This window comes from Rhea americana, unplaced genomic scaffold (genome assembly GCF_003343005.1).
Source record: "Rhea americana isolate MKP2758 unplaced genomic scaffold, rheAme1 scaffold_68, whole genome shotgun sequence".
Lineage (NCBI taxonomy): Eukaryota > Metazoa > Chordata > Aves > Rheiformes > Rheidae > Rhea > Rhea americana.
The window spans coordinates 705,036-732,206 of NW_028186845.1; the positions used below are offsets into that span (position 1 = coordinate 705,036).

At 50.2% G+C, this 27,171-nt stretch overlaps 1 protein-coding gene across 1 annotated transcript in view; it reads right to left on the reverse strand.

Annotated features, from left to right (window-relative positions):
- The window catches only part of MMP17 (matrix metallopeptidase 17), a 54,617-nt gene that overhangs the window by 15,545 nt on the left and 11,901 nt on the right, over positions 1-27,171 (reverse strand). The window contains exons 4-6 of the mRNA XM_085321061.1: positions 10,666-10,798; positions 8,291-8,417; positions 1,059-1,342 (exon numbers count right to left, since the gene is read on the reverse strand). Coding sequence (XP_085177187.1) covers positions 1,059-1,342; positions 8,291-8,417; positions 10,666-10,798 — 544 coding nt within the window. The remainder of the gene's footprint in view (positions 1-1,058; positions 1,343-8,290; positions 8,418-10,665; positions 10,799-27,171) is intronic.

A 27,171-nucleotide genomic window follows, 5' to 3' on the forward strand; every position in this document is an offset into this window, starting at 1 on the left:
GCATCAACATGCTGTCAAAGTGCACCCAACACAACGGTTGTGAGATCGGATCTCCTACAGACACACTCACTTGTAAAGGTCCCTCCACCTGTTAAAACTGTGCTGTTAGCTAGACAAGATGACATATAAAGAAAGAAACCCCATAAAAGCGTAACTTATAATCATCTTGAAGTCAGTTAAGGGACAACTGATGGCAGGACAAATGTAGCTTGTACAGCTTTTTTTTCCCCTCTGTAGTCCTCAGAGCCCTTTCCAGAGATGTCAGTATAAATATCCTTTAAAAATAAGATCCTCTAAAACCAGGAAACTGAGTCATGTGATAGTGAAGCCACTCAGAAAAGGATGAGTGAGAAAACTCTGTCCCCAGCCAAGAGGTCTCACAGACATATGCCAGTGCCCCTCCAGGCCAGGGAGGAGATCAGGTTGGTGTTGCTCTGCCTGCTCTTCCTAGGGAGCAGGAAGGCTAATTGCTTTCTATTAAGAATGGCAACTTTTAGCCCAGTCAGTACTAGCATCAGGACTTCCATCCTCCAAGACAGGAAGCAGCTATAGGATGTGGGAGAGATCAGAGAAGGGTTATGGCAGCGTTTGGGACCTGGGATCCTCTGCTGTGCCAGGACCAGTTTTAATCCATGAATTAGCAGAGGGCTGGCTCTCCCCAGCCCAGCTTTGGATGTCACCATGCAAAAGCCGAGTTACCTCACTGCCTCATTATCTCATAGACCTCCTCCCACAAATGAACAGCGACTGCACAGCAGAGGGGACAACTGGGTCCCAAAGGCATTATGCCCTAGTTTCCCATGAACAGGAACCTGCAACTATGGGTATGATGGGGAGAAATATAGAGATATCAGTGAGGCTTCTGGGCAAACAAAAGGTCATCGACAGTGGGTGGTGGTGTTTTGTTGGCAAAGTTGAAGAGGGAACCAGAAGGAGGTCTGGGGAGTCCCAGGCCCAGGGTGAAGGTGTAATAGAGACAGAATCACACTAAACATCGATGCAGAAGAGAAGAGCTGTCAGTTTGTGAGTTTGACTGCAGCTATTTTACCAYGACATACCTGATGATCGGAAGGTCCAATATTCATCATCATCAAAATGAGTGTCTCCTGCTGTGTGGTGGTCTCCAGGGAAGAAGGCGTGTGCTACTGTGCCACCAGGCCCATCGAAGGGATAGCCGTCATTGTGATCTGCCTTGGAGAAGTCAATCTGTATGTCGGCATTGTTACCGGCCACTTCGTGGAAATTCAGTGGGGTAATGTCGCTCCAGACCTTCAGGGCATAGTACATCAGGGCACGGACTGTGTCATGGCCCAGGTGGGATTCTTTTGGGAAGGTGCGGACCCTGAGAGAGAGACAAAAAGACAGTAACACAGAGGATGAGCATTTTTTGCATTTTGCTGATTGCTTTATGACTGAGACCTCTCAGAGTGAGCTCCTCCACACCTTCAGTCTTCTCTACACACCATCAGAAAGGGCTCTGCAGATGTCTGGCTTAGCTGTGACCTCTGCGGAGAGCCTAGAGAGCTCTTAGCTCACCCAAGAAATGCCTCAACACACACTATGTGTGTGTGTTCGTGAGTCTCTGAGTCACTTACATTCCAGAGCGACTAGCTCCGCTTCCACAGACACACTCTCACTTATGCTCACAACTACTACCTTGCCCATCCTTGGAAATCACAAAGCCATGATTYTACTTCTAGAGCTTGCCCAAACTTTTTTTGTGTGATTCCCTTTCAGATCTATTGATAATTACTTTCTCACTACTTATTTGTTCCAAGTACAATCCAAATACAAAGATTATTTACTTCCAAAGCCTTCGCACCATGCACAGGCTGGCCCGTAAGTTTTCCTGCAACAACCACAAGCACTTCACTGTTCCTTTTTGCTACACTGGCATGTAAATCCATGACGGATTTGCTGCTTCCATATATTCTCTGGTATGTCTGCTGGAGGCATAAAACAAACTCCGAAACCTGCACACTGCCAGCAATCTCTGAGACTGCAATATATAATARGAAGGAAGAGGAAAGGATGAATTTATACAGGTCTTGTTGAAAATCCTCCAACCTATTGCTTGTGGTAGATACAATATCTGATGGAGCACTACAGTTGAGAAGCCTATTTTGCTTCTTGGTAGGAAAACTGCTRTTCAAGCTGGGGCTTACTGCACTATTGCATGTATCAAGGGGRCTATACGTTTACTCTACATTGGGATAACACCATTCAGTCCCCAACACTGCCTTGTCCTGGAAGAAAAGTCWGCTGGAAATAGCAGTGTGTCAGGGTTTGCCCTGCAGCAGCATAATTCAAACCTCCCTTTTGCTCTCCACTGGAATGAAAAAAGTCAATGTTTCATGTGTAACCAAACCTCGAGAAAGAATTCCTAATAATATTGATTTAATATAAAAGGTGAAAAGATAAAGATGCAGCAAGGCATCCTGACTTCGGAAAGAGTATGTTTAGATAATCTCTCATTGACAATTTTGACAAAAAATAAATAAATTCCTGGAAAATGTACTGTTGACTGAGTAATTATTGACAGAAAACAATTCTGCTGGAAAATTTCTGGCTAGCTCTATCCTAGTAATAATGGACACTTTATTTCTTGTGTACCAGCACACTAACCAAAGCATTCATGAAATATTCATGGTTTGACAGATTTTAAAGGCTGAAGCAACAATTATGATCATCTCACTTGCCCTCCTGTACAATATAGTTCAGAGAGTATCACTCAGTTACACCATTCCCCAGCACCAGTGCAAAGTAATGACTTRACTAAACCTCCAGAGGCGATTACAGGTGTCGGGAAGGGATGCCATGTCGCTCAAGCTCTTCCAACTAGTAAAAATTTTGTGTACAGTTGTGTCACAACTTGGGAGGTATTATGGATCAACAAAGAGGAATGCAAACAACTTGCTGCAGAGGCTGGTTGCTCTTCCTTTCGCAAACTCTTGCTTCTTATCCCAYGCCCCCAGAGACATACAGCCCAAAGCGTACCACTTCCTGACACAGGCAAAGTCAGTGGGGTTTAAATTCAGGACAGAAAAAAAACCTTGGACRTGTGAGAACAAGCAGACAACAAGAAACCTCCCTGCTAGTTTCTCCAGAAACCTTGGGAAGCCTGTGCTAGAGATGCTGTTAACGAACTGGGCAGACCAGGTAGAAGATATCACAGCCACAATAGCAAAAATCAGTCGTATCTACGCTTTTGCTATCCGTAAACTAGTCTAGAGAAAGAGAGACCTCAACTGCTAATAYACCTCTGTGTTTCAAGAGTGGTGCACTGAGGTACAAACAGTACAAGCACAGGATTAGAAAAGATAATTTTCAGACAATTTTTGATTTACAGAAGAGGCTGGCTGAGGCTASATGAAGAGCAGGTTCCACACTAACAGCATAGCATATAATTGATTGCTCTAATTGAAGGTTTCACTGTAAACCTCCGCAACATGAAAAAGGTCATCTGGCTTCCAGACGSTCTTTAACTAAGTGAGGAAGTGTCTTCATCTTCCAGGATACACCACCAGATTTAGGTAAACCCTTGTGGCTTTAATGTCAACTAGATAAACAATTACACGTGTGGAAAACACTATGCTTATTCCTAGACTTAAGACCTCATCTCCAAGGTCTGAGTGCCCAGGGCATGGGACTCRGATTCAGGAACACTCTCTGTTCGTCCTGCCTCAAGCTCTGCTCTACTGCGTGAGCCATCTTCCCTTCCTTTGCCTTGCTTTCCATAGCTGTAAAAATGAGAATAATAAACCTGATCTCACTTGTAAAAGGCTGGCGGATGAAAAGCATTGTCYGAAGAGGCAAATATTAATATTCTAATCCCTAACTCCAGAAACATTAAATTAAGGCAGAAACAATATCAATACTTATTTYGCTTCTTATAAAAGGTCCTGCACCTCTGAGCTGACCTACGTTTTATTAGCATGCAGCACGTGTAAATGAAAAATCCCTGATCCTTTATTCATTGCCACYGTAATTTTTCAAGAGAATCTCATCAGGATTTCCAGTTCAGAATCTGAGTTGATTGCAGGAGCTCTGCTAATTGTTTTCAATGAGATTAGGAGAAGACTRTTGTATCAACAGGATGTTCAGCGAGTCCCACCGAAAAAGCAGCACATTTCTACCATAACGCAGACGCGTACAAGGCTAAAGAAGTTTCCTCCCACCTTGATTATTAATATTACTCGTAGTATAATGGTGCTTAGGTAGCCGGTGGAGATCAGCGCCCCTTGTTCCTGGACATTAATCCCTCCTGAGACTCCCCTTAAAGAGCTCCAGTCTCTGGTAAAAGCCTGATTTGAGCAATTGGAGGGAAACCTCCTCCTCCAGCAACTCCCACAAGAGGTRCTCCAGATCGAAACGCTAAAGGAGGCAAAATCGTGGCTGAGCGAGACGGAAACCGGGCAGGAGAAAACAGATCTAACGCAACGCAGCCAGGGACACRCTGCGGCAAACGCCTGCCCAAGCGGCCGTTGCAGCCCGTCTCTCCCCGCGCCGCGGCGCCTACGCCRGGAGGCCGTCCTGCGAAGAGGATCTCGAGCAGACAGCCGCAAGCCAGCTTTAAACCAGTTCCTGGAAGCACTGCCAGCGCCTTCACCGGGCTCCATCCCACAGTAGTTTTGGGGCCTGAATTGGTTAATGAGCAGAGCCCAGAGAGGACCGAGGTTTCTGCCTGCCACAGACCAGCACGAGCACCGCTGAGTACCTGGATTTCCAGGTTCCCTCCCCGCTTCCCCCCTCGCCACGACAAAAGAGCAAGCGCACTGGTGATGCACGGGAAATCAATTCCCGCTTAATGAAAGCGCTCCTTCAYGCTGCGCAAGCCTGAAGCTAGAGAGGAGTAAAATAAATGCTGATAACCACCGAACACAACAGATCGCGGATTGCCTGATAAACCCAAATTGATTTTTCCGAAGCGGGCGGAAGAGGGGACAGYGGCAAGCGTAGGCGCTGTCCGAAGCGCCCGGGGTCGCCTGGCAGACCAGCTCGGGATCCCGGGGACGGCCCCGGCCTCCGGGCAGGCAGCGCCGCGGAGCTCGCGCTCTCCGCGGCCCCTTTCGCCAAGGCTCGCCCAGCGTTTTGCCAAGGCTAGCGCAGCCGGCCTCCCGCTCCTTCCGCCTCTTCGCASGCACGCGTCCTCAGGCGGCGGCCCGCGGCCGGGCCGCGCACGCCCGCACGGGACGCCACCGATTCCGGGCAGAAGCTGAAGGCGAAATCAAGCTCCGCAGCCGCTTTCTCGGGCTGGGAGGGGAGCAGCTGCGCCGGCCGCGGCCGTGCGAGCCGGCTTCGCGCCGCCGTCGCCACAGCGCGAGCGGCCTCGTGCCTGCTCCGGCGACGCGAGGGCCGCGCGTCGTGCGACGGGCTCCGCGGGCGCTGCTGGCGGCGCGGCCCGGCCCGGCAGGAACCAGCCTCGCGCCCGGGACGGGACGCTCGGCGCTCGAGGCGGGACGCCCTGGCCCCGCACCACCATTGAGGGGCGCCCGCTCGGCGGCAGCCCCTGCTCCTGCCGCTGGCCGGGAGGGAGCTGCTGTCCCCTCGCCGCCGCAGATCCGCGGCCCAGCTCMGCCGGCGGCGCAGACCCGCTGCGGGCGGCTGGGAGACGCTCGCGGAGGTTGCAGGGCCACCACCACCACCACGAGGCCTCGCTCCAGCTCCAAGCCCCCAAGCCCTAAACTTTGCAGCTTGCAAGACTGCACCTTGGATGAAGTGGCACGGAGGACTTGTCCTTAACAAAAAATTGGTGGAAGTCAGCTCGGTTCGGCGTCGCCCTGGGAGTTCAGCGAGATAAAGCCCAGTAAACTCCGAGAGCYGGGCGCTGGCTGAGTCCCTCTGCCTCGAGGGCGCTTAGCGCATTTTAAGGGGGAGCCCTGACACCGACGGTGCATTTCCCTGGTCCTCGGGGTGCCGTGCCACCAGGCCACGCCAGCCTCGACCGCCTTGGAGCACCTTGCCTGTGAATTCCCCTTCTGTAAGGTATAACTGGAAACGATGAAGCAAAATTAACACAAATGGGCTGCAAAACCCAAGGGAAAGCCCTTGCAGGGAGCCAGTGGGGGCCGTGGCTCCCGGCGCTGGCAGAGGGCATCCGCAGCACACGGCTCCCCACAGCCCCCCCGCGAACAATCCCCAAATTTATCCCGTTCCCACCCGAGCCCAGCCAGCTAACTGAGTGCCTTGGTACCTAGGCAACACACCAAAAAAATTTCATGAAACAAAGATTTTTCTGTCTTGATATCCCGGGGATTCCCGTGGAGGCAAGGCGCAGCAGAGAGAGCGCGTCTGACCCTGCTCTAGGACGCTCCAACCCGGTGCGAGGATGCAGGCGCCCCGCTGCGCTCCCCGCGCCTCCCGGGTGCACCGGGTTAGCTGTGCTCGCGGGTAAGAGGAGGAAGGTTCAGCCCGGCAAGATCTTGTTTCCACGGCACTGCCTCCTCCCCGCCCGCAGCGGCCCTGCCGGCGCTGCCCTTCCGCGCAGCTGGGCAAGGTCTCCTTGCCCGTTCATTCCAGCCTCGCAGTTGCTCAGGCTTTCTTTCCTTTTCTCGTGCATGGCTCAAAAGAATTTTTGGTTTTGTTTGCTCTTTTTTAAGCCTCCAATCAAGGTGTAAAAGGTAGGCATGTAGAACTTTATGCCTGTATTGGCAGATTTTCATGACAGTTTCCAAAAAAGTTATTCTAATYTCAAGTGCTGGATGTAAATACCACACTGGAGTATAATGCTGTAGCCTCCTGTTGGCTTATACAACCTCCAATTACAAAATATAGCCCCTTCCTGAACAACAGCCAAGATCTTGGAAAGGATGAAAGAATAAAAAGCAGAAATGAGTTTGTCAGGAGATGGAATTTTTATATCATACGTATAAAATTGTCTCAGACCTAAAACCCTTTTTTATGGCAACCTCTGCAGCAGAACCACTCAGCCTCAGAGGGGAAGTGAAGAGAGTTTGTGTCCCGRGGCTGAGTCCACCACCACAAATCGACCTTATTTCCCTTCTTATGTTGCTCTCGAGCCTGAGATGAAGGACATAACATCAGCATGGCTCKAATCCTGCCGTGAGAGTCACCACGCTCAAGCCCTGCCGTGATTGCAGCTCTGTCTAGACTTACCCAGGCTGGAGTTGGGCAGCCGCCCTGCAAACTGTTAGTGGTGCRACAGCAATGCACAGCTCAGCAGCAGCTGCAAGGTTCACCCGGACCACGTACTCTGGCTGCAGCAGCGGTCCTGCTCCAAGTGCTTTTGTGATTATAACTCAGTGGGGTCATTCCTTGGGCTGTTCTCTTCACTTGATGGGTAAAAGCACAGAAATCCCAATGCCTTAGGACCCTCTCCCAAACTATTATCAAAGCTCTTCCATAAGCCACAACTGTTTGTTCCTGAAGCTAGCAGCTGAAATACACTTATTCTCCCCCAGAACAAGGTCCCAGCAGGAGAGGCTGCAAGCAGACCATATCCCCGTTAAGGCCATGGTCTCATCATCTGTCAACAGGAACAGGCATGGCAAGACTGGTAACTGCCGTGCTCGGGGGACAATGTCAGGATCAAAGTGTCCTATTGGTAAGGCGTCCCCTCCGTGCCACGAGCATGTGTCTTCAGGACAGYGTGAGCCTCTCATGGTGCTTGGCTTTCTTCAGCTGCTCTTTGAAGAATGACCAATATTGCACATGGTCTTTGCTGGAGGAAGAAGCAGCCTCCAGAAGCACGGGTCTCGGTTGGGCAGCGAATCGAGGGGAGCTCCAAGCAGTGGGCTTGGGAGTTGGACATAAGCTCCCACATTTCCCATGTTCAGACACTGCCACACTCGTCACCCAAGGACTTGATGGGGAAAAGCCCCCTCTGGGACAGGGGCTAGAAGAAAGGGACCACATCACCCCATCACGCACAAAACGTTCCTAACCTCTGATCCCAGGTGGGACAAGACAAGAACAACCTGCACCCAGCCAAACCTGTGGCAGCCGCTCCAGAGACAGCAGTGTCCCCAGGCACTTAAGCTTTAAACAAGTGCTGCAACGCTGCAATACAGCAAACGGTGCCCAGCTCGCGCACCACCAAATCCACCCTCGGCCGTGCCGCTCCAGGGAGCCAAACCTGCTGCAAACGCTGGGAATCCCAGCTGGGATCGGCAGCAGGAGAGTTCAAATAGAGACCGTGCTGGGTCCTGGGAGCATGGAAGGACACGTTCCACCAGAGCCACGCTGAGCCTCGCCGGAGCCGCGCGCGGACCTCGGCCGCGCGCGCCAGCTCTCGGCTGCAACATTTAGTGTGCGGAAGGCTGATTCCTACCTCCAAGATAAGTTCCTTTTGTTCCACTTGGTCGCGGCCTGAGCATACCGCTTCTGCCTGGTCTCCGAGGCAGCAAGATCAGGGAGAGAGCAGCGAGGGGTCTTCATTAATTCCAGCGTGGCTTCATCTACATTAAAGGAAAAAAAAAACATGGAAATAATGTGCTGAAAATAATTCCACTGCGTCTGCTCCCAGAGCTGGGAAACGTGGGTTAAAAATCCCCCTGGGGAGAGGGGAAGCGAGGCGTTCCGGATGCAGCGGTGAGCGAGGCAGCGAGTCAGGCTGCTGCGCGTCCGACGGGCCCGGAGCCACGCTGGGGGCTCGCCGACCCGGGAGCGGTGGCTTCCCCGCGCCGCCGGCGGCCCCGGCCGAACCGGGGCGCCCACCCGAGCCGGCCTTCGGCTGCAAGAGCACGTCGACGGGGCTGCGCAGGGGGACAGCGCTCCTGTGTGCTCTCCTGGCCCGCCGACTAGCACCTGGGTTAAACGGTAGCGACTGTGTTAGGGGAAACTGAGAGCTTTGTTGATGGCAAGAGAAAATTCAGCACGTTTTAAGTTTTTAAGTTTTGAAACTGAAGGAACAGTCTCCTCTGCTGACAAGCAGGCGGATGATCTGAAATCACCAGTTTCCAGTGCTGGTTTCATGTCTTTAGTTAAGCACTTTATTTTCAAGCTCAAACCCAAACCCACCATCTACTCCRGGTTGCCTGCGAGTCCCACTTTGAACTCCACTCCCAAACCAGCAGGTGCTTGGCRCTCCCCTTGGAAGGTGAGTCAGTGCCTGCTCCCAGGCCTCCTGCAGCTTGCAGCAAAGCAGACTGAAAAAAYAGTTGTAGCTGCTTAATGAAGAGCAGGGAGGGAAGGGCTGGGCGACAGCGCGAGGGGAGGCAGGGCGGCCAGGGAGCTCCGGGAGCCGGCAGGGCAGGCGCGCCTGCTAATTAGCAGCTTCTCTCTAATTCCCTCCTAAATAGCAGCAGCAAGAGCAAGCTGACCGCGCTGCGGGAGGTCGCAGGCTGGCCGGCGTCGGGCTCGGCGGTTTCCCRGGCACAACAGGGCCGATTGCTCGCCAGCCGGGAGAGGAAGAGAGCAAACAAGCAGCCTTTGACAGGGCACGGATAACGCTCGCTTTCTTCTTCCCTCTCTTCTTTCAATGCAAATGTTGAGAAAAATGARGCAGGGCCGAGTAAGGGAACATGCATCACTTCAGCCTGGCTTTGATTCAGATAGTCCACGCTTGTGGGTGCTTCATGACAGCCAGATGCRGTCACCAGCCCAGGCAAAACTCACCCATCACCAAGCCCCTGCCAGCCGCCTGGGCCAGCAAGTGGTGCAGCCAAGGGCTTTGGGCCAACAACCTGGGGCTACCAGGGCTSGCCAAACCCAGCAGGGGCACTGGGCCTGGCTCCTAGCCATGGTGATCCCAGGAAGAGCCTGAGAGCATGGTGGGAACCCAAGTAGCCCTTGCACAGCGGGCAATGTTGGAGCACCCAGCTTGTGAAATGCTTAACCAGAAAGACTGCCTTGCTCCAGCACTGTGACAACCCCTTGCAACTCAATATACCCAGTAGGAACAACAGAAGCTTTTCCACCCATCCACAGCTGCTCCACATCTCCACCTTCCCGAGTCAGAAGCAGAGGTAGCAGCAGGTTAAATGCACACCCARGTCACACAGGGAATCCCTGGCAGCCACCAGGATGGACTCCTGAACATGCAAGCCTCATGCTTGAACCATGAGGCCACTCCTGTGCAGCTGCAAGTGGCCCTGGCTTCGCTTTCTCCGAGGAGAACTAGGAGAACGTGCAGCCGTTCACTGCAAAAACACCATGGGCAGGAGCAGGGGGCGAGAGGAGCTGTGGCCAGGGTGGTGCTGCGGTGATCCTTCTCCCTCCCCTGCTACTTTTCCTAATGAAGGATACAGGAAGAGCTGCATGCACAAACTTGGAGGGTTACAYCAGAATTTTTGTTTCACTGAGTTTGGTGCTGCAATTAAGGCTTTGAACAAAATGACCTACCAGCCTTAGTTTCTCTGCCTTCCTCCCTCCCACTTCCCCCCCCCTTTTTTTTGTTTTGAACACATCAAGAGCTATTTTAAGCATGATAGGAACCCCAAGGGTTCGTGGATCTGGTGAAATAATTGCTTGCCTCAGGTTGTTGAAAGCACAAGGCAACAAAGCACCTGAGCCATRTAATTACTCTTACAACTGCTAACGGAGCCGTATGTTACACACGCRTTAGATCTTCCCGCAAACACTGCCACTCCGCAACGCACTGCTACCGGAGCACGCAATCCTCTCTCCTCCTCAAACTTATTCAGAGCCACCTCTGCACCCAGCCATCCCTGTGCACCACAGATAAAAGGTTCATTTCGAACTGACCTAGGATCCCTGTTGCTTCGAGACCTCCAAACCGCTGCATGGCAGTGATGGCTTTCGTGAGCTCCTCCTGGGTCTGCAGTTGTCCTGTGACAGGATCCGGAGGAGGCAGATAACCAAATTTTGTCAGCCAGTCCTGTGAAACATGTAGAAGGCGTGATGAGAAAAGAAAAGGAAAGAAATGTATATATATATGTTATACATATATATATATATACACACACACACACAGAGGTGCTGAAGGTCCCGTCCGTTCCGCATGGAAATACCTTTCCCATTTACATGTTTATACCTGACTTCCCTATTGAACCGTGTGGTCTGTGTTAACAAATGAATGTGTCACAACAGATCTGTATACATTACTTAAGTAATGGGATCCGACGACCTTCATGCATTCCAATGTTGACATTTAATTTTCCCGTCTGGCTGCAAACTATCTTTGATAATGGCAAGAGCAGAGTCCTAACCTGAGGGACTATACAGTCATCTTCTATTCTTCTCTTGGACACTGGCAGTTCTTAGGGGAAACYTGTTGCAGGGCTGAGCACAGAGCACAACAGAATGCCCAAAAGGGAGGACCGGAGCCAGGCAAATCCCACCTCACTTGAGGCTTCATTTCAAATTTGAAACTCATGGCAGTTTTGAGGAAGAGTCTCTGGGTTCAACAGAGGAACCTCCCTGACTTCCAACTTAGGCTAGTGAACAGGTGCATTTTGCTCAACTTACTTTGTTCAACCCCCTCTGACCATGATCCCTGTGCTTCAAGCTTCCYGCTGACCCCAGCAGGTATCACTGTAAGGTCACATCTTCCCATAAGCAGTGAGAGATGGGGATCTTTCCTYGTGCCTTCAGGCTCAGAGAAGAGGGTGATGGCCAGATGCCCTTTGCACCTCTTCCACTCCAGGGACAGTCCTTAAAGTGGTCCACCTCTCCCCCCAGGACACCTTCAGGTATCTCCTCTGGTGGCTGCACCTAAGTTGCCCTGCTGTGACATTAATTGTCTTGCTGCAACTTTCAGTTCCTTTCCTCYGCCTGTTTTGGGCCCCCAGGAGCTGAAGGACCTGGGTCCTCTCACTGTGCCTTAGCTTGCAAGATGGCATAGACACCAAGGGCAGAGACTCCCTTCACCTGGTAAGGCAACCTGGGCATCCAAAGGACAGCGAGCTTCCTGCAGGCTGCTCAGATGGCATGTGCCATGGGAAGCACAGCTCCAGAAAAAGGAGGAGGGGGGTTCTCCCTAATACCTGATGGCTGGATCTGAGCAGATACCAGGTGCTAGAAGTCCCCTGAATGCAGCCTGGTGGCTGAGGTTGAACTGTTTCACCTTGAATTTCATTGCAGAATTTTGATCTGACACAAAGTCCAACCATGAAGTTGGACATCAGGCACTGACATTCACAGAGACCAAACTGAACCAACAGTTGTGGGAGAAAGTTAATACCTCCCCTTAGCCACAGGCTGGAGCCAAATTCCTGCTGAAATTCACAGGCTGCTTAAGCAGCAGCCAGAAGCAATTCGGTTACCAGCTAGACAAACCCCAGCGCAGCAGCAGTCATCCGAGGCCCAGAACAGGCGACCGCGAYGCTTGCACACAACCGAGCCCTGCAGAGAAAACGCCACGGAGACTCAAAAYGACGAGGCGCTTCCCCGGGGGCGACCACGTCACACGTGCTGCGGGACCTTGGCTTTGTCTCTTCCCCTCAGTTTCCAGGCAACGTGCACCCTTCAGATGCAGAGATCCCAGTTTCCGGGAGCCGAACTGCCACGAAAGGGAGCTCTGCTCTGTGCCGCTCGCCTCCGACTACGCCAGCAAGGGAGATCTTCTTGGGGGGCTGGGAGCTCCTACGCGGCGTCCGCAGCCGCACAACGAAACACTGTTTGAGAGCTTTAGGCTAAAATTTGACCTACATTAGAAAGTCATTCATGGTGATTGATAAGCCTTGTTACAGAATAAAGGCATAAATGAAATCTTAAAAAAGCGCTGTAAAAATATCCCACTGATAACAGAGACGGTGGTTCTCAAGTTTAGATTATTTGTTCAGCTGGATAAATGGGACACGGTCATGCTCACCCAAGCAGCACCAGGAATGCCAGGATTTGTTTAATGGAGGAAGCTGAAATCTGAATCACCCACAACCCCAGACAGGACTGACTGATTTATTTAAGAGGATAAATGGCTTTTCTCTCTGTGCTGTCCTCTCTAGCATTTCAGCACGCTTTTAACCACCCCTCTGCCAGGTGCCTTAAAGCATTTAGACCCAGGTACCTATATTTCTACAATCAGAAAAAAAGGAGGCCTGCAAAATACCCACTGATCCATCCTTGCCAAAACCCAAACAAGCTCCACACAGCGAGCAGGGCACAGCCACACGTCAGCAATCGCACTGCCAAGAGCGCCTGACTAGAACCAGGACTATTATTTGATTGAAATTTGTCTTTCAACGGACAATGCACTTTCATAGAGAGCTTCTCTTCCTCTTGTTAACCTAAAACTGATGAAAATAATACCATAAATCTCCTTCTTACAAGAGCTTCTTAAATGGTCTGTGAATTGTCTTTCTAAATCCTTCCTTACATTTGTTCTTGTTCCTATCTTCTATCTCGGCAGAAGAATCAATGAAGAATAAAACCACATGTAAAGAATACCGTAAATACCTACCTTCTATTTCCTTTATCTGTATCAAATAAACGTTGATATATTGAGCTTCTTCAAGACTGGTATTGATCTAGACTTTCACCTCGGTCAACACGTCACAAATGTATTTAGTCAGATCAACGCCAAAAGTCGGTGCCTGCTTATTACTAAGATTTGAATGTCTCTCCTCTCGGTATTACCTGTCACAGCCACCCTAAATGCCACAGCATCCTCAGCCTCTCTCCTGCAGTCCAGTTAAAGGATTTCATATTTACAAAGCTTTATTATAGACCTTTCTGAGCTTGCTATGTCAGCAGCATTAAGAGTTCTCCACCGAGGAACGGGGTGTCCTGTACTGGGTTTTCTCAYTGGCAATTCAGTCCCTTCCTCACCCTCTCTCATAGCCGGCTGCTGGCGTACTATTACAGCCAGAGAAAGCTGCTTACGTTGCCATTTCTTGTTGTTTAATGCAATGGCACAACTCCACTAGTGACCATCTCACCGGGACCACGTTAGCAGCTTCGCAGCCTTCCTCATGTCCCCTCTCACCATTAGCCTGAAGGCCAGGTCAAGCACTCTCTTCTCTATCTTCTCTCACTGATGTTATTTGTCCCTTTGCATAGCAAAAACATTTGTGACAAATTAGATACACAATTTGCTCCCAATTGTTCATGAGAAATCAGCTATGACGTGGAGCTCTACAGTCAGCCCATCAAACATGAAAAATAGTAGGGTTTAATTTGGTTTCTCCTCCACCACGGAGACAGCGTCATTTGTCCTCTAATGATAGTGGAGTCTTCTGTACACTAGAAATTTAAATAATTTAGCTTTGCTCAGGCCTGCCCAGAGAATGAGGTGGAAACGAAAGACCGGGGAAAGCAAATGCACCATTGCAGGCAGGGAGAGGCAAAAAAAGAGGAGAGGGACTGGTCTCGCCATGGCCCCACTGATCTAGCTACAGCAAGGGAAAGAGTTGCCCTCTGCCTTAATCCAAAGTAAGGGAAGGAGTGTTAACACCCAGGCAGCTTAGAGCAAAGTGGAGGCTTCCTAAAGAAAAGATGTATGGAAGGGGCAAATATCAAGGAGCTATCCATCTGATATGCCTTGCAAGTAGCGATTCTCCTGTACATCATTTTTCACCTAGACCATCATGTTAAATTATTCCTTATTCAGGTTCTCCATAATATTCATAATATTATAGACCTCTGTTATATCACTGTTATTCATCTCTCTTCCATTGTAAGACTCCTGGCCAGTTTATTCTCTCCTCATAATCTAGTTGATCCATAATATTGAACTTTTACATTATACCTCTGCTGTGGCAGAAAATTTGATTAGGGAAAATGCAGCTGGATTTGGAGACGAGGAAGACCAGCYAGAATTATCGGGCTGATTATCTGTGTGTCCTGTGAAAGCTTTTCTGATATTTTCTGTCCTTAATTAGGACAAAAGATAAACTCTAACTTTTATAAATGAAAAATTTGAATTTTTTTTCAGGAAGATCACTACAAAGAATTCCCTTATTTCCACTGCTTTTTTAAATGAAAAGCTTTTTTCAACCCTCATCAGCTTARATGTTTAAATGAAAGAGTTTCATTAGATTTGAGCTGAAATATTACAATTCCCTAAACATATTTCTTGCCCAAGTCATTGAGTCGACATGATAAAAAATTTTGCTTAGAAATGTGCTGAGTTAAACAAATTGACCTAATCCTCCAAGATTCAGCTTCAGCAAATCCCTGTTTTTGAAAGGAAAAAATTACTTCATCAAAAATTTCAGACTGARCCAGTATCTCCCTTGTGCTTCCATCTCTGAGATGAGCTGGAAACGAACACAGCTTCGCTTCACACCTCGTGCTAAGGGTACGTAACTTGGTCTGGGGCTCATGCTGAGCTCTCCTGAGAACCACCTAGTTGTGCCTCCATCCCCCAATTCCTCATCTGTGAAATCCATGCGATAGTATCTCCTGGCCTCCCATCTCTCATTGGCCTCATCTGATCACACCGCAAACTCTCCAGGGCAGGCAGTTCCCACTGTGTTTCACCCAAGTCCTCGRGGCTGCCAGTCAGACCCAGCGATACTGCCAACACCTTGCCACCACCAGGAGAGGACCCGCATGACAGATTCTTCCTCTTTCTCCAAGAGCTTGCAAAGACAATGTGGGAGAAGCGGGGATGGACCATGCCCGAGTCCACAAAGGATCTTCTGATCCAGCTCCCCCATCAAYCAGCCCAGAATTAGGGATTTACCTTTGTGCTCAGGCTCTGGGGAAAGAAAAAGGAGGAATTGCTTACACGGCGAAAGCATCTGAAGATGCCCATTCACCGGAACCTCTCCTTACACTGCGGCGGGTAAACACAGCTGCCAGCAGGATCCTTCGTGCTGATCAGCAGCGAGCGGATGACAGGCACAGCTATCTCCCCTAGAAAGCAGGGCCGTGACGGCTATCGACAGCACGGCACCCCGGCGCCCGCCGGCCCCGCACAGGACTGCGCGTCGGCCGGGCTCCGCTCCGGCAGCGCGGGCAAAGCGGCCGCAACGGTCTCGCCTCGTGGGGCAGCRGCTTAAGTTTTCCATCAGGCGAGTCAAAAGGTGGCACGTCAGCTAGCAAAACAAAAAGTTTTGGAGATGCACGGAAACACGTTCCCCCCACGGCACCGCTCGCTTTTGCGCCGGCGGGGAGCAAGGCGTCGCGGCTGAGCGCCCCGAGCCCCCCGCGGGCTCCCGGGGCGCTGCCGTCTCACGAGCACCCGCCGGGGACGGGACAGCGGTGACAAACCCCTAAGGACAACGTGACACAAGAAACGAGGGGCTGCTCTGTAAAAMYAGAGGTTTTTCCCTCCCCTCTAGCRCTCYGCCCCATTTTTCCTCTCCAGTCCYGCTGCAGGTGGTACCCAATAAAACATGCTTTAAAGTAACTGCTTTAAAGTGCAGTTTGCCTTTGAAAAGTGACTGTGTTAACTCTGATCCAACAGCGTCACTCTCTGCAAAGCTGCTCCAGGTGCATGTTTATATAAGCTATATTATTTTTTCTCATCTAGGTTCCCATACTGCTGTGGCAGAGACTTATGAACCTGCTTAAYGCCCTAAAAAAAACAGTTAACAGAATCCACAACTGCAGAATTTATGTTTTTTTTTTTCTTGGACCAGACATGGAGTTAGGAAAAATGCTAACAAATCCCTCCCCTCCCCTGTGAACAAATGCTGCTTGAATTTCAGACTTTTTTTTTTTYCCCCCCTCAGTCAATTTGAAACGAACGCTCRGGACAGACGCACTATTGCCATGGCGGCAGCTTGGGACTGGGCTCTACTGGGTCGAGTGATGTCCGTACCCAGAGCAAAATGCTGGTTCCAGCAACAGTGAAACCTCTGGCTATCGCTTAAACAGAGCCAATTTTCAGATTAAAACGGTAATTCCATTCCTTTCAGATATCCACTTCCTTTGTGTCAATACCCCTTTGTCCTAGCACCTAGCTACCTGCTTCATTTTGAAATAAATGTAGATATTGTCCCTCTTTTATGGAAGATTTATGAGCTCTGTAGGTTTGCTTTTACAAACATTAATATTATATAAGCCGATGGGCTCGTTCAACAGCCACAGGCAAAAAAAAAAAAAAAAATAGAAGAGACTCAGTCAGCAAGTTTTCTTCTTGCTGATCTCTTCATAAGGGTCGCAGGTTGGCATTTACAAGTACACAAAATAGTTCAGCATAATGAGAGCATAAACAGCCCAACAGAAACCAGGGCAAACAGAAAAATTCCACACGAGCCTGTTAGTGCTTTTGCTGCCTTGTAATAATCGCATTTCTAAAGCTTAGCCAAAAGAAAAAAAAAGAAAAAAAGGGAGGTGGGGAAAAAAAAAAAGGGTGTTTTTTCACTTGCGTGTTGCATAAACACACAGGAAAAGCCCACAGCGAGCAGTGGGGGCGCTGGGGGCCCCGCGGGACGGCGAGCGGTTCGGCGCCGGCCCTGCCGCAGCCGGGTTCCCTCCAGCGGCCCCTCGGCCGCGGGGAAGGGCGGCGGGCGAGCGAGCGGCTCCTCGCCCCGCCGCGTCCGAGGCTCCCGCTTTGTCGTCTTCCACGTACATCCAGACTGGCAAGGAGAACTGGCAGCCCGGCGGCCTCCTCTGCTCTGCCGCTCGCGGCTGCCCTGCGCGGGAGGAACTCGCCAAGACCGCGGCGAGGTCTTGGTCGGCATCGCCTCCCTTCACGCRCGCGCGCGAAGAAAGCTCAAACGCAGCTTCCGACAAAATTTATGAGCCAGGTTAGTAAAATAAAGCTACAACTCAAGCAGCCAGAACTAACTTCTGAATTAGACTTCACTTTATCTCCACTGAAACTGTTACGTAGGGTGGAAGTTTTAAAAAAGAAAAAAGAAAGGAAAAAAAAAAACACCACCACAAGCTAGATTGAAGGGAAATTGCCYTTGGCCATCTGAGTTTTTCTTCAAAGTTTTAGAAGGTTTATACAGTACTCAAAYTTTTACAGTAATTTTCAGCTCAAATGACCCTAGGAACAATGCCCGTTAATTAGAGCAATGCATACGGTGCTGCGGTACTCCGAGGACTGTTCTTGCGACGCAGCGGCTACGGGCCACGCAAAGCCACTAAAACCTTCCAAAGGTTGACACACACCTCTCTAATGAGCTATCGCATACRCAAAATCAGCTGATTAATTCATATTCAGTAGGTGAAAAACTGCAGTTTGGATTACAACCAGGATTTTGGTCGCCTCCCCAGCTGAACTGTGGGAACAGTTTCATTAGTTGATGCTGGAGGAGTTCACTCGAATCCAAACAGCTCTTTAATTCCAGCTGACGCTGTGAACAGAATTCAAGGGAGAAGTGAATGCAACTGCTAATGATTTCCTCTCCCTCCTCCTGCCCTAAATGTTCGATTAGGTTAACAACAGTGGCGTTGCAAAAGGGCACAGCCTACAACGTCTGCAGACAGCAGGTCCCTTGGCAAGGCTTGCAGCAGAAGAGTCGCATCGCTTGAGGACCCCYGGCGCATCCAGGTCAGGAAGGAACCAGCAGCGAGAGCACCTCAGCTCCGGCACCGCTCGCTTGTCAGCCGGCGTACGCCACTTAGTCGTACGTGATCAGGTCTCGTGGTAACCTTAAACGCTCGTTTGCGGGGTCCTGCTCACGTTACGCTGCCTGTTCTCCTGGGGTTCAAGGAACGACTTACTCCAAAGTGCAGATGTGCACAAAATAAGATTGTCTTGATTGGGAACAACCTTCACCCACTCAGTGGCAGATGTTAACGCAAGGTATAATTGTCTCTTTGGTTAGATGKATACCGAGAACTTTTCCAGAGATGCAAAATTAATCAAGGGATGTTGTAGAAGCAGAAATTCTCTGTGGACCAAAGAAAGAGCATTTTCAACCTCTTTGAACTGAAGATCAAAGAATCAATGCTCATCCATAGACARCAGGCAGCACAGAACAATGTTTACTGGAGCTGGTTTATGTTTCTTTCCTGAATAAGAAAAACTGACAAAAAAAAAAAACTAAGCACAATTTCTTTTGTATTTTCAATATGAAAATGTATTTTTCTGGGTGGAGATTTAATACATTGGGGAGTTTTCATCATATCTCCAAAATTTCCATTCGAGGGCAATGAACAATGTTAAAATTTTTCTTTAACTGAAACTTCCTATGACCGTCAAAAAAAGAGTTTCAATGGGATTTTTTTTTTTAATTTAAATCAGCCTCGGTTTTGCATAATGCTGTCTGTCATGGTGAAACACCCTTTGTCATTAATTAGTGATTTTAAAAAAGAAAAGAAGAAATCTCTGACATGTAATAGTCTATTGAACTACAATGGGATTACAGGTAAATGACCAAACTTGAATTCTTTCATCTCGCTAGAAAAAACAGTTCAAAACCAGGTGACCTGTGGCTGCACAAACCTTATGAAAACAGCCCTGTGCCTCTCGCACAGGCTGCAGCTGGAGCCGCATTTGCCATGGGCTCAAACCACCCTCCCGTGGCGGCGGCATGACTAGGTGACAGATGCCACCAGCCAGATGCTTTCTGTTCTGCTTTCTCGCCTAAAGAAGCTACAAAAGTTGGGTYGTGGTTTTGCTCCTGAGGCAGGCGATCCCACCGGTGCCAACAAGGTAGAGCCTGAGGGCCACGTTGTCCCTGCCACGGCCACGACGGGGCTGGGAAGCAACGACCTGCTACCCGGCAGCTCCCCCAGATGCCCAAGAGAGGCCAGCCTGCGGCGTGGGAAAGACATGGGTTGGCTTGGAGGAAAGCTAAACAGCAAATGCCAGGTTTGATTCCCCCTGAAAGCCGAGAGATCTGTTTATGAGAAAGGAAAGCRTTCGTGCTCACACTAAATGTGACGAATTCTAGTCCTCCGACGGCCCCAGTGGCCAGCAGCACCGCTGGAGAGATGTAAACACCACCAATGTTGTATTTTATTGGGTCTCACAGTAAGTAACTATCATTGCAACATCTGGTACTTAAGTACTGGCAGTAGAATTTGGACTTGCTTTAAAAAACCCCTTTGAGCACCTGCACCACTGCTACCAAGGCTGAGCCTCAGCACCGTGTTTGTAATGGAGCGCTGATGGCAGCGCGTCCCAACTCGCCTCTGGGCAGCATCGCATCAGCATCTCACGCCACACCCAGCACGAAAGGGTTAAATTAAATGACACCGAGTATACTTCTYCTGCATTTGTAAATTAACTCTGCTTCCACATGTAACCGAGGGAAGAGCTTTCCCTGCTAAATTAAGAAGTGGGGTTGCTCCGTTTTCCCTACAGTCRAATAATCTCTATGAAGAAACATTAAGACTAAGACTTGGCAAATTCAAGGTCTTACGGGCACGGCACAGGACACGGGCATGTCTGTGGTTCTCCCTGGTTCTCAGGATGATTTCGCACCAGGCTTGGTGGAGTTTGAAGCAGCCTGGGGGCTGCTGTGAAYGGAGCCAGCTGGAAAATGCTCCTCAGGAAACATCTGCTAAAGCAACAGCAGGAACAGGGAGTGCTTCGATCCGTCCCCTCCCTGCGCTCCTCCGCCTCAGCTCATCGCCGCCTGTGGAGGGTTGGCAGGAGGGCAGATGGTCTCCCGTCCTGCAGGGATCCCCTCCAGCAGGAACATCTTGTGCTAGGAGTCTCCGTTTCTCGGTCCCTCCCGGCACCAGGCTGTGCAGGACAGCGGGCAGCCGATCTACGTGGCAGGTCTTCCTCTGCGCTCTGACGAAGCCACGCTCCAGAGATTTGGTTCATCTCAGCAAACAGATGTTTGGACGTTCCATCAAAATCTCCAAGCCTCTTGAGTATTCAGTGGGCTGCAGACATCACCAAAGCAAACTTTACAGACAACTTTCAAATACTTTCTGTCTTCCAGCTGGGTTGGGACCAAGATGAGCACAGAAATGATAAAATATTTTTAAAGAAACACTAATTGCTYTTTACCAAACTGAGGATACAAGGCAAGGCTCTCATACAGGGTGACTTCAGAGGTCCTGTTTTCTCCTAAGGAGTCTACCCATCTCAATGGACCTGAACAGCACACTTGCTCRCAGTGCAATGATGCATTGAGAAAACAATAGCGTTAATCTACGTTCTCTCCCGGTCTCACTGAGATGAGCTCCCYGTCTTTCGGTTTCAGTCATTAAACAAACCACGTCTGGTAGCTCACTGAACAGACTGTTATACATCAGAACAAACCTCTCGCCAACTCCATTTATTAGATCTTCTATTAGGACAGCATCTCCTTTAGGATGGAGTCCGGGCTGGACTCCCTCTCTGCAGCAGAGCCAGTAACGGGAGGGTTTGCCTTGGCCGGTCCGTGTCCCTCCTCCCCGCTCAGCCTCCATCCCAGGCTTCAGAGTTGGACCTCCAGCGTGACTTAACTGCATTCCCACTCGGAGGTGCCGACAGCATTTCAGCTTGGTAAGTCAGCTCGGCCGAACGTCCTCCCCCCGCTCCTTAGCTGCCCGGCCCCTGGCCTCTCCCCCGCCCTTTGCAGCACTAGGCTTCCCTCCAGCTAGGTGCACTTGGTTTTGAGATTAACCTCAGGACACGGACCGCTTGTTTAAAGGTGCTCACAGTATGGCTCAATTTTCCTTTCAAGAGATAGCAGAAATCCTATAGTCCTCTGCAGAMTGGAAATCCAAAAGCTCCTACACCACCTTCTGCGCTCCGGTCTGATCCGAGGTCTGTTAACAACAGCCACGGTCCTTATGCTTACTTGAGCAGCCTTTAGAGCAGGCCTTGGTTGCATCTTCCCATTCAGTTTTAAGCAATAAAAAAAAATATTGCGACATTAAAGAATCAATAAAACAGAAGTTTTGTTGAGGTGTGAAATAGAGCATCCATTTGTGGGACAATTAAGCCTGCTTATGCCTCTTGTCCCCAGATCCATGCAACTACAGTAAAAATGTATTTGCTGCTTCCCACAATCTCTTTAAAAGAGAAATATTACAATGAGCTATTCTTCTTGACAGGCTTTTTCTATTAGCTGTACAAGTGTCTTGAACAATTACTGATGCTGTGGGTAACCAGTGAACAGGAAAAAAAAAAAAAAAGTCTTCTGTTTATGAGCAAGGCTATTAAATCAAAAAGAAGAAATAATATCACAATTCTCAGGTGACCAGCCCTAAGGTGGAAAATTAAGCAGCAGGAACCCTTCAGAAGTACTTCACCAGTAACCTGTAGGCTGTACAAGCTGGAAAAAAAATCACCTCCTGAACAACCACAGACAAAAAGCCCCTTGAATCATGATGAAGTGTTGGACAATTTACAGAACATAACAAAAAGTTTTCAATTATTAAAACAAACTTATGGCGATGAATAATTTAACTTGCTCTCACTAGTCCAGGGCACTTTCCTGGGGCTACCAGGAAGACTCTGCTCTCAATGGGAACTTGTTTTAATCACAGCCTATGACTAAAGCCATTTTGCAGAAAGCAGCCGTAACAAAGCAAAAACAAAACAAAAACACAGAGAACATTTTTACCCCAAGTGACTAAAATCTTGCAGTATCTGACTTTGGGAAACTAGCTGAACCACACAATGCAAAACTTGCTTTTACCAGCACTTCTTTCATTTCCCCCCAAGTGCTAATTTAAATAATAATAAATGCACACCTACATACACCCACTGTTATCTCTCAGGCTTCACATATTGCATCRGATTGTGCAGCACCACTTATGGACGTACCAGACCACAGCAGCCGGGCAAAGAGCAGGAACTGGCTCACGAGCAACAGCAGAGCGAGACCGAGAGGCCAGGACAACCGCACCAGCCCTCACCCTTACCACGAGGGCCCATGGGTGCTTCCCAGCAACGCACAGCTGACACCCATCTCYGCTGCCCCAAGGAGCACAAGGGTTCACACCTGCGGCCTCATTACACCTAAGGGCTTGCCGACAGGGGAGTTTTTGCATGATTTTAGCTAATGCTAACATAGCTAGAAACGCGTGTGACCCACGCCGGGGCAGGGGCTGTCCCACGCGCGCTCGGCCGCCCTGCACCACGACACAGAGRCGCGTCCCTCTTTCTCCGCGGCAGCCGGTGGGAGCGGCGCGAGGGTCCGAGAGCCCTGGCTGCCCGGCGGGACGGACGCCCGCCAGCCCCGGGGCCGCGCCGAGGGGCTGCAGCGCCCTGCGCRTTGCTCTCTGCAGGCGTTTSCAAAGYGCAGGACCCTCACGCAACACTTACYGGTCCCAGTTTCTACCAGTGGAGAAACTGAGGCACGCACAGCAAAGCGGAGTGTCGCTGGGTTACCAGCAGCAGCAAACGGCTGTGCTTTGCAGACACGAGTTCGTTCTCACATCATCCATCGCYGAATCCAGCCGCACAGTGTGGGAATCCCAGACTGGCTTCCAGCTCGTTCCTCAGAGGAAAGAACCAGTGCCCAAACCCCATCCCGCTTCTGGAAGCAAGACCTCGAACGGTTCGTGTCACCTCTGCTCCCCCAGAACAGTTCATCACCCCGCCGGCAGAGCAGAGCGCTCAGAGCAAAGGGCTGCACTGCTTGATCCAACCCAACCCCGACACGTTACCGGCTGAAGCATCACCACCGATGCCCCTATTTTGGGAATCTTCCAGCTTGCCCGTAGGAAAGCGTAGGAATGCGCTCATCAGCGGGAAGGGGAAATGCCTGCAGCGGCTGTGCGCCGCGCGGAGAAGGGGGCAGCTTTGAGGCAGGGCGCGTGAAGCCGCAGGCTGCTCGGAAACGTCTCCGCGAGCGAGGCCGAGCTCGGCACCCCTGACTTCTCGCGTCCACGCTCCCGGCGCGGAGCGGCGACGCGCGGGGCAGCGTGTGGCCCGGCACTGTGACCGACACGGCGCCTTGGATCCAAGTCTGATCCCAGCTGTAACGGGGTCTCTCCGCTCGCTGCCCTCCTCGTCGCACCGACGTGCGAATTAAAGCCAGAGCGTGTGATTTTGCGCATCACGAGACGCTCCGGGCTGGCGACGAACGAGCGCGCTCTCCCCCCCCGCCCTCCAGCCTGCGCCTTTGCACGTCCCCTTCCCTGCCCGGCTGAAAATAGGATCGTTTATGCACAAAGACCATCTCTCCCCCGCCGCGCGGCAAATGATGAAATGAAAAGATTACAAAACTTACATATTTAAAAAGCTCTAATGGGAAAATATCCCCAATCTGCTGTGGTCTCCTTGTGGTGTTGGTAGAGGCTGACACAGCTGGAGGCATCCTTCACCTTTCTGCACGTAAACAGCCACACTTTACATACCTATCGGACGGAGCTGCAGTGGCAGACAGATACTGAGATTAAGGGGTTTCAGCTTCCCAGCCCCATACTGAGACCGCGCTAAAAAGATCTAATCCAATCGTTTCCGCGAGCACATTTATTTTTAATCCTCGGCCACAATTCCTTTCACTCTTGGCCTGTTCTTCTTCTCKCCCCTATAACCTACAGCCGAAGCAATAAAAGCAGACGGACATTTTTTATCTCGTCTGACCATTTGCTAAAAACATGCTTCCCCTCCGCAAGGCCGGTGGATGTCGGGGGCTGTCGCAGGACGGGGCAGGTGCGGCCACTCCGCTGCCGAAGTTTATTTATGTGGAAGTTTACCCCACGGTCCCTTGCCTGAGACTTATTATGTCAGGAAATACGCAGGCTAACTTTTGATACAAATCAAATTCATTAAATGGAGAGGACTTCTGCGTTCCTACGTAAACAGAATGTGAAATGCAGCAAAACTCTTGGAACGGACCATCCTGCCCAGCAGAGCAGAAAATCCATCTGGTAAATTGGATACATTTAATCACACCAGGTTTGTTTTCCCCTTTTTCCTTTTTTTTTTTTTTAAGGCCCATATATTTTGACTCATTCAGCTTCATGACACAAGCTCTGTCAACAAATTTGATTGAAAATGTCAAAGTGACCATCTGCATCATGTCACGAGCACAGTCACTTTCCTTGCAGCACCGGGACGGCTCTTTATCAGGAGCAGAAGCATGCCCCGGCATGCTGAGCGGGCTGCCAGGCTCTTCGGTCACATATATCAAGCACCATTTGTTAACTCTATGGGAGCCAACTGTCCAGGCCTGCTGTCTCCTGCCCTACATACCAAGAGAGCGATCTCATCTGCTGAACCACGTGGAACCAGGTAAYCAAGAGTCATCCTGCAGCTGCACAGCGAGGCTGTTGGGGCTGCTGGTTGGACTAGAGTAACTGCCCACGACTTGCTAACACATCCACTCCCAAAGCTCACGCTGCTAAACGCCCCAGACTCTAGCTGCACACGTTTGCTCGGAGGAGGAGAAGTGACGCGCGGCAAAGTCTACGGCGCCCTGGCACTCAGGCCTCCAAGCAGCGGTGCTGAGACACMCGCCATTATGGAGAAAGGCCAACAAAACCTACCAGAAAGGCTGAGGAGATTAACTACAGGACAAGTGGGTCCTTGGAGRGAATAAAGCAAAGCACCAGGGCCAGGTACTACTGACTGCTTCACTGAGATGTTGCCTTGACCATGCAACAAGCTTGCTCAGAATTGCAGGTGAAGACTTCCTTTTCAGTAACGAGCACGCTGAAGCCTTGTTCCTCCTTATCATCRTTAAATTCCTCCTGCTTTCCTTGGGAAAGGAAAAACACTGCTGTGCTCAAACTGCAGCTGGCACAGSAGAGCTATAAAAATATTAGTAAATAAGTGTTATTCCTTCTCGAGCAAAGGAAATAGGACAATTTAACCTCTCTCGATACCCACAACCTTCTACAAATTCAAGGTTTGCCTTTTAGAAGATGTTTTGGGTACATCTAGCTGCAGACTCTAAATGTAACASAGAGAGATTTCAGACAGCTTCAAGTAGGCTAGGTACGGAGAGYTGTCTACCCATGAGAGCAAACCAGCTTTGTTTTGTTTAGTTTTTTTCTACACGGTGCCACAGCTATCAGTGTAGATATTATCCTTTATTTTCTTCCATCGCGAAGATGCAGACAGCTCAGTGCGAGCTGATCCGCAGTTGTGCAATTAACCCACTTTAGCAGACAGCTGTCCCCAAGCAAAACAACTGCAGTGGCAGCAAAGGTAGGACACAGCCCCTCAAAGGGATGTGGCTTTCAAAGCATAATTAGGACAATTTCAGTGATCAAGCTATTAAACTGAGTCAATTTTATTCTTTGTGAAATACAAGAAATCAAAATGTAAAATCCTAAATTAATGCAAATTTAGGTTTTTGCATTGATTGCTCAACACCTATTTCTTTAACTGCTTAAYCTAGAGGCGTGAAAATTAATCTTCTTACAGCCAGTGAGTACAAATAATAATGCATTTCAGTAGGTGGTAGCATCTCCGGGTCCTAAGTGACCCYGTCACCCCACAGTCGCGCACAAATGCTACACGCAGACAGCCAGAGCCAGTCCTACCCCAGAGACGTTGCTCCGTGCTGACAAGAGACAAGGCACAAGGGAGCGAAATGAGAAGGAGAAAAGGTGGGCTCGAGGTCACACCGCAGGGAGTGCTGATGTCCCCAGAGTCCCGGCAGATGCCCTCACCGCTGATCCTCAGAGCCTCTCAGTAATTATTCATAGTGGTGCTATACATTATGTGTTATCGTCTAGCCTGTTTTCCTGGTTAAAGCCTCAAGTTAATAATAAAACAATGTTTATGTTGCAAATACATCCTCAAAGATAAAAAAAAAGAAGAGCCAGATTTTCAGTTGATGGAACATTGCTATTGAGATGCTGGAGTAGCAATGCCGTCAGCTGGCGCAATGCCAGCACGCACAGGGCCGTAATGGTTAACGAAGCCCCCACAGCCTCTGTTTTGCTTGCTTTTTTGTACTTAATGTCATCATTTATAAGTCCCTTGGGAAAAGTAATGGGTTCGCCTGAGAGAGCGTCCTGTAAATTTTTAGAAGGAAACCGCGTTTGCATGGGTAATCTGTGAACGGGGATGCATGCGAACGGCTGCGTGTAATTAGGTTATGTCAGAGCTGGCTGCACAGAAAAGGAGGAGGATTTAGCAAGAAGGCTTTCCTTTGCCTTTCTTCCTCTCTCGTTTTTAAATGAGCATAGTTGGTACCTTTTCCGTCGCTGTCCTGCTGTACAAAGGAGCTGTGGGCTCACTGGCCGCCGCCTGGCACGGTGGGGAGTCACCGAGCAGAGCAGCTGCGGCACGCCGGTCCTCGGCAGCTCCCGGGCTGTCCCGGGGTCCCTCGCCGGCTCCGGGGAGGCCCCCGGCGTGCAGCGGGGCCGGGAGGAGGCAGCTCGGCCCCCGCTCCCGGCTCTACGCCGCCTCGCGGTGTCCGCGCCTGCTCGTCCTTGGCTTTTGAGTTGCGTCGCCAAACACAGCGTTATGTGAGCGCTTAACACTCACAGATGGAGCCAGCTGGACAACCCCGGAGACTTAAAGCCTCTAATTGGGCTACTGCTTGTGGCAGG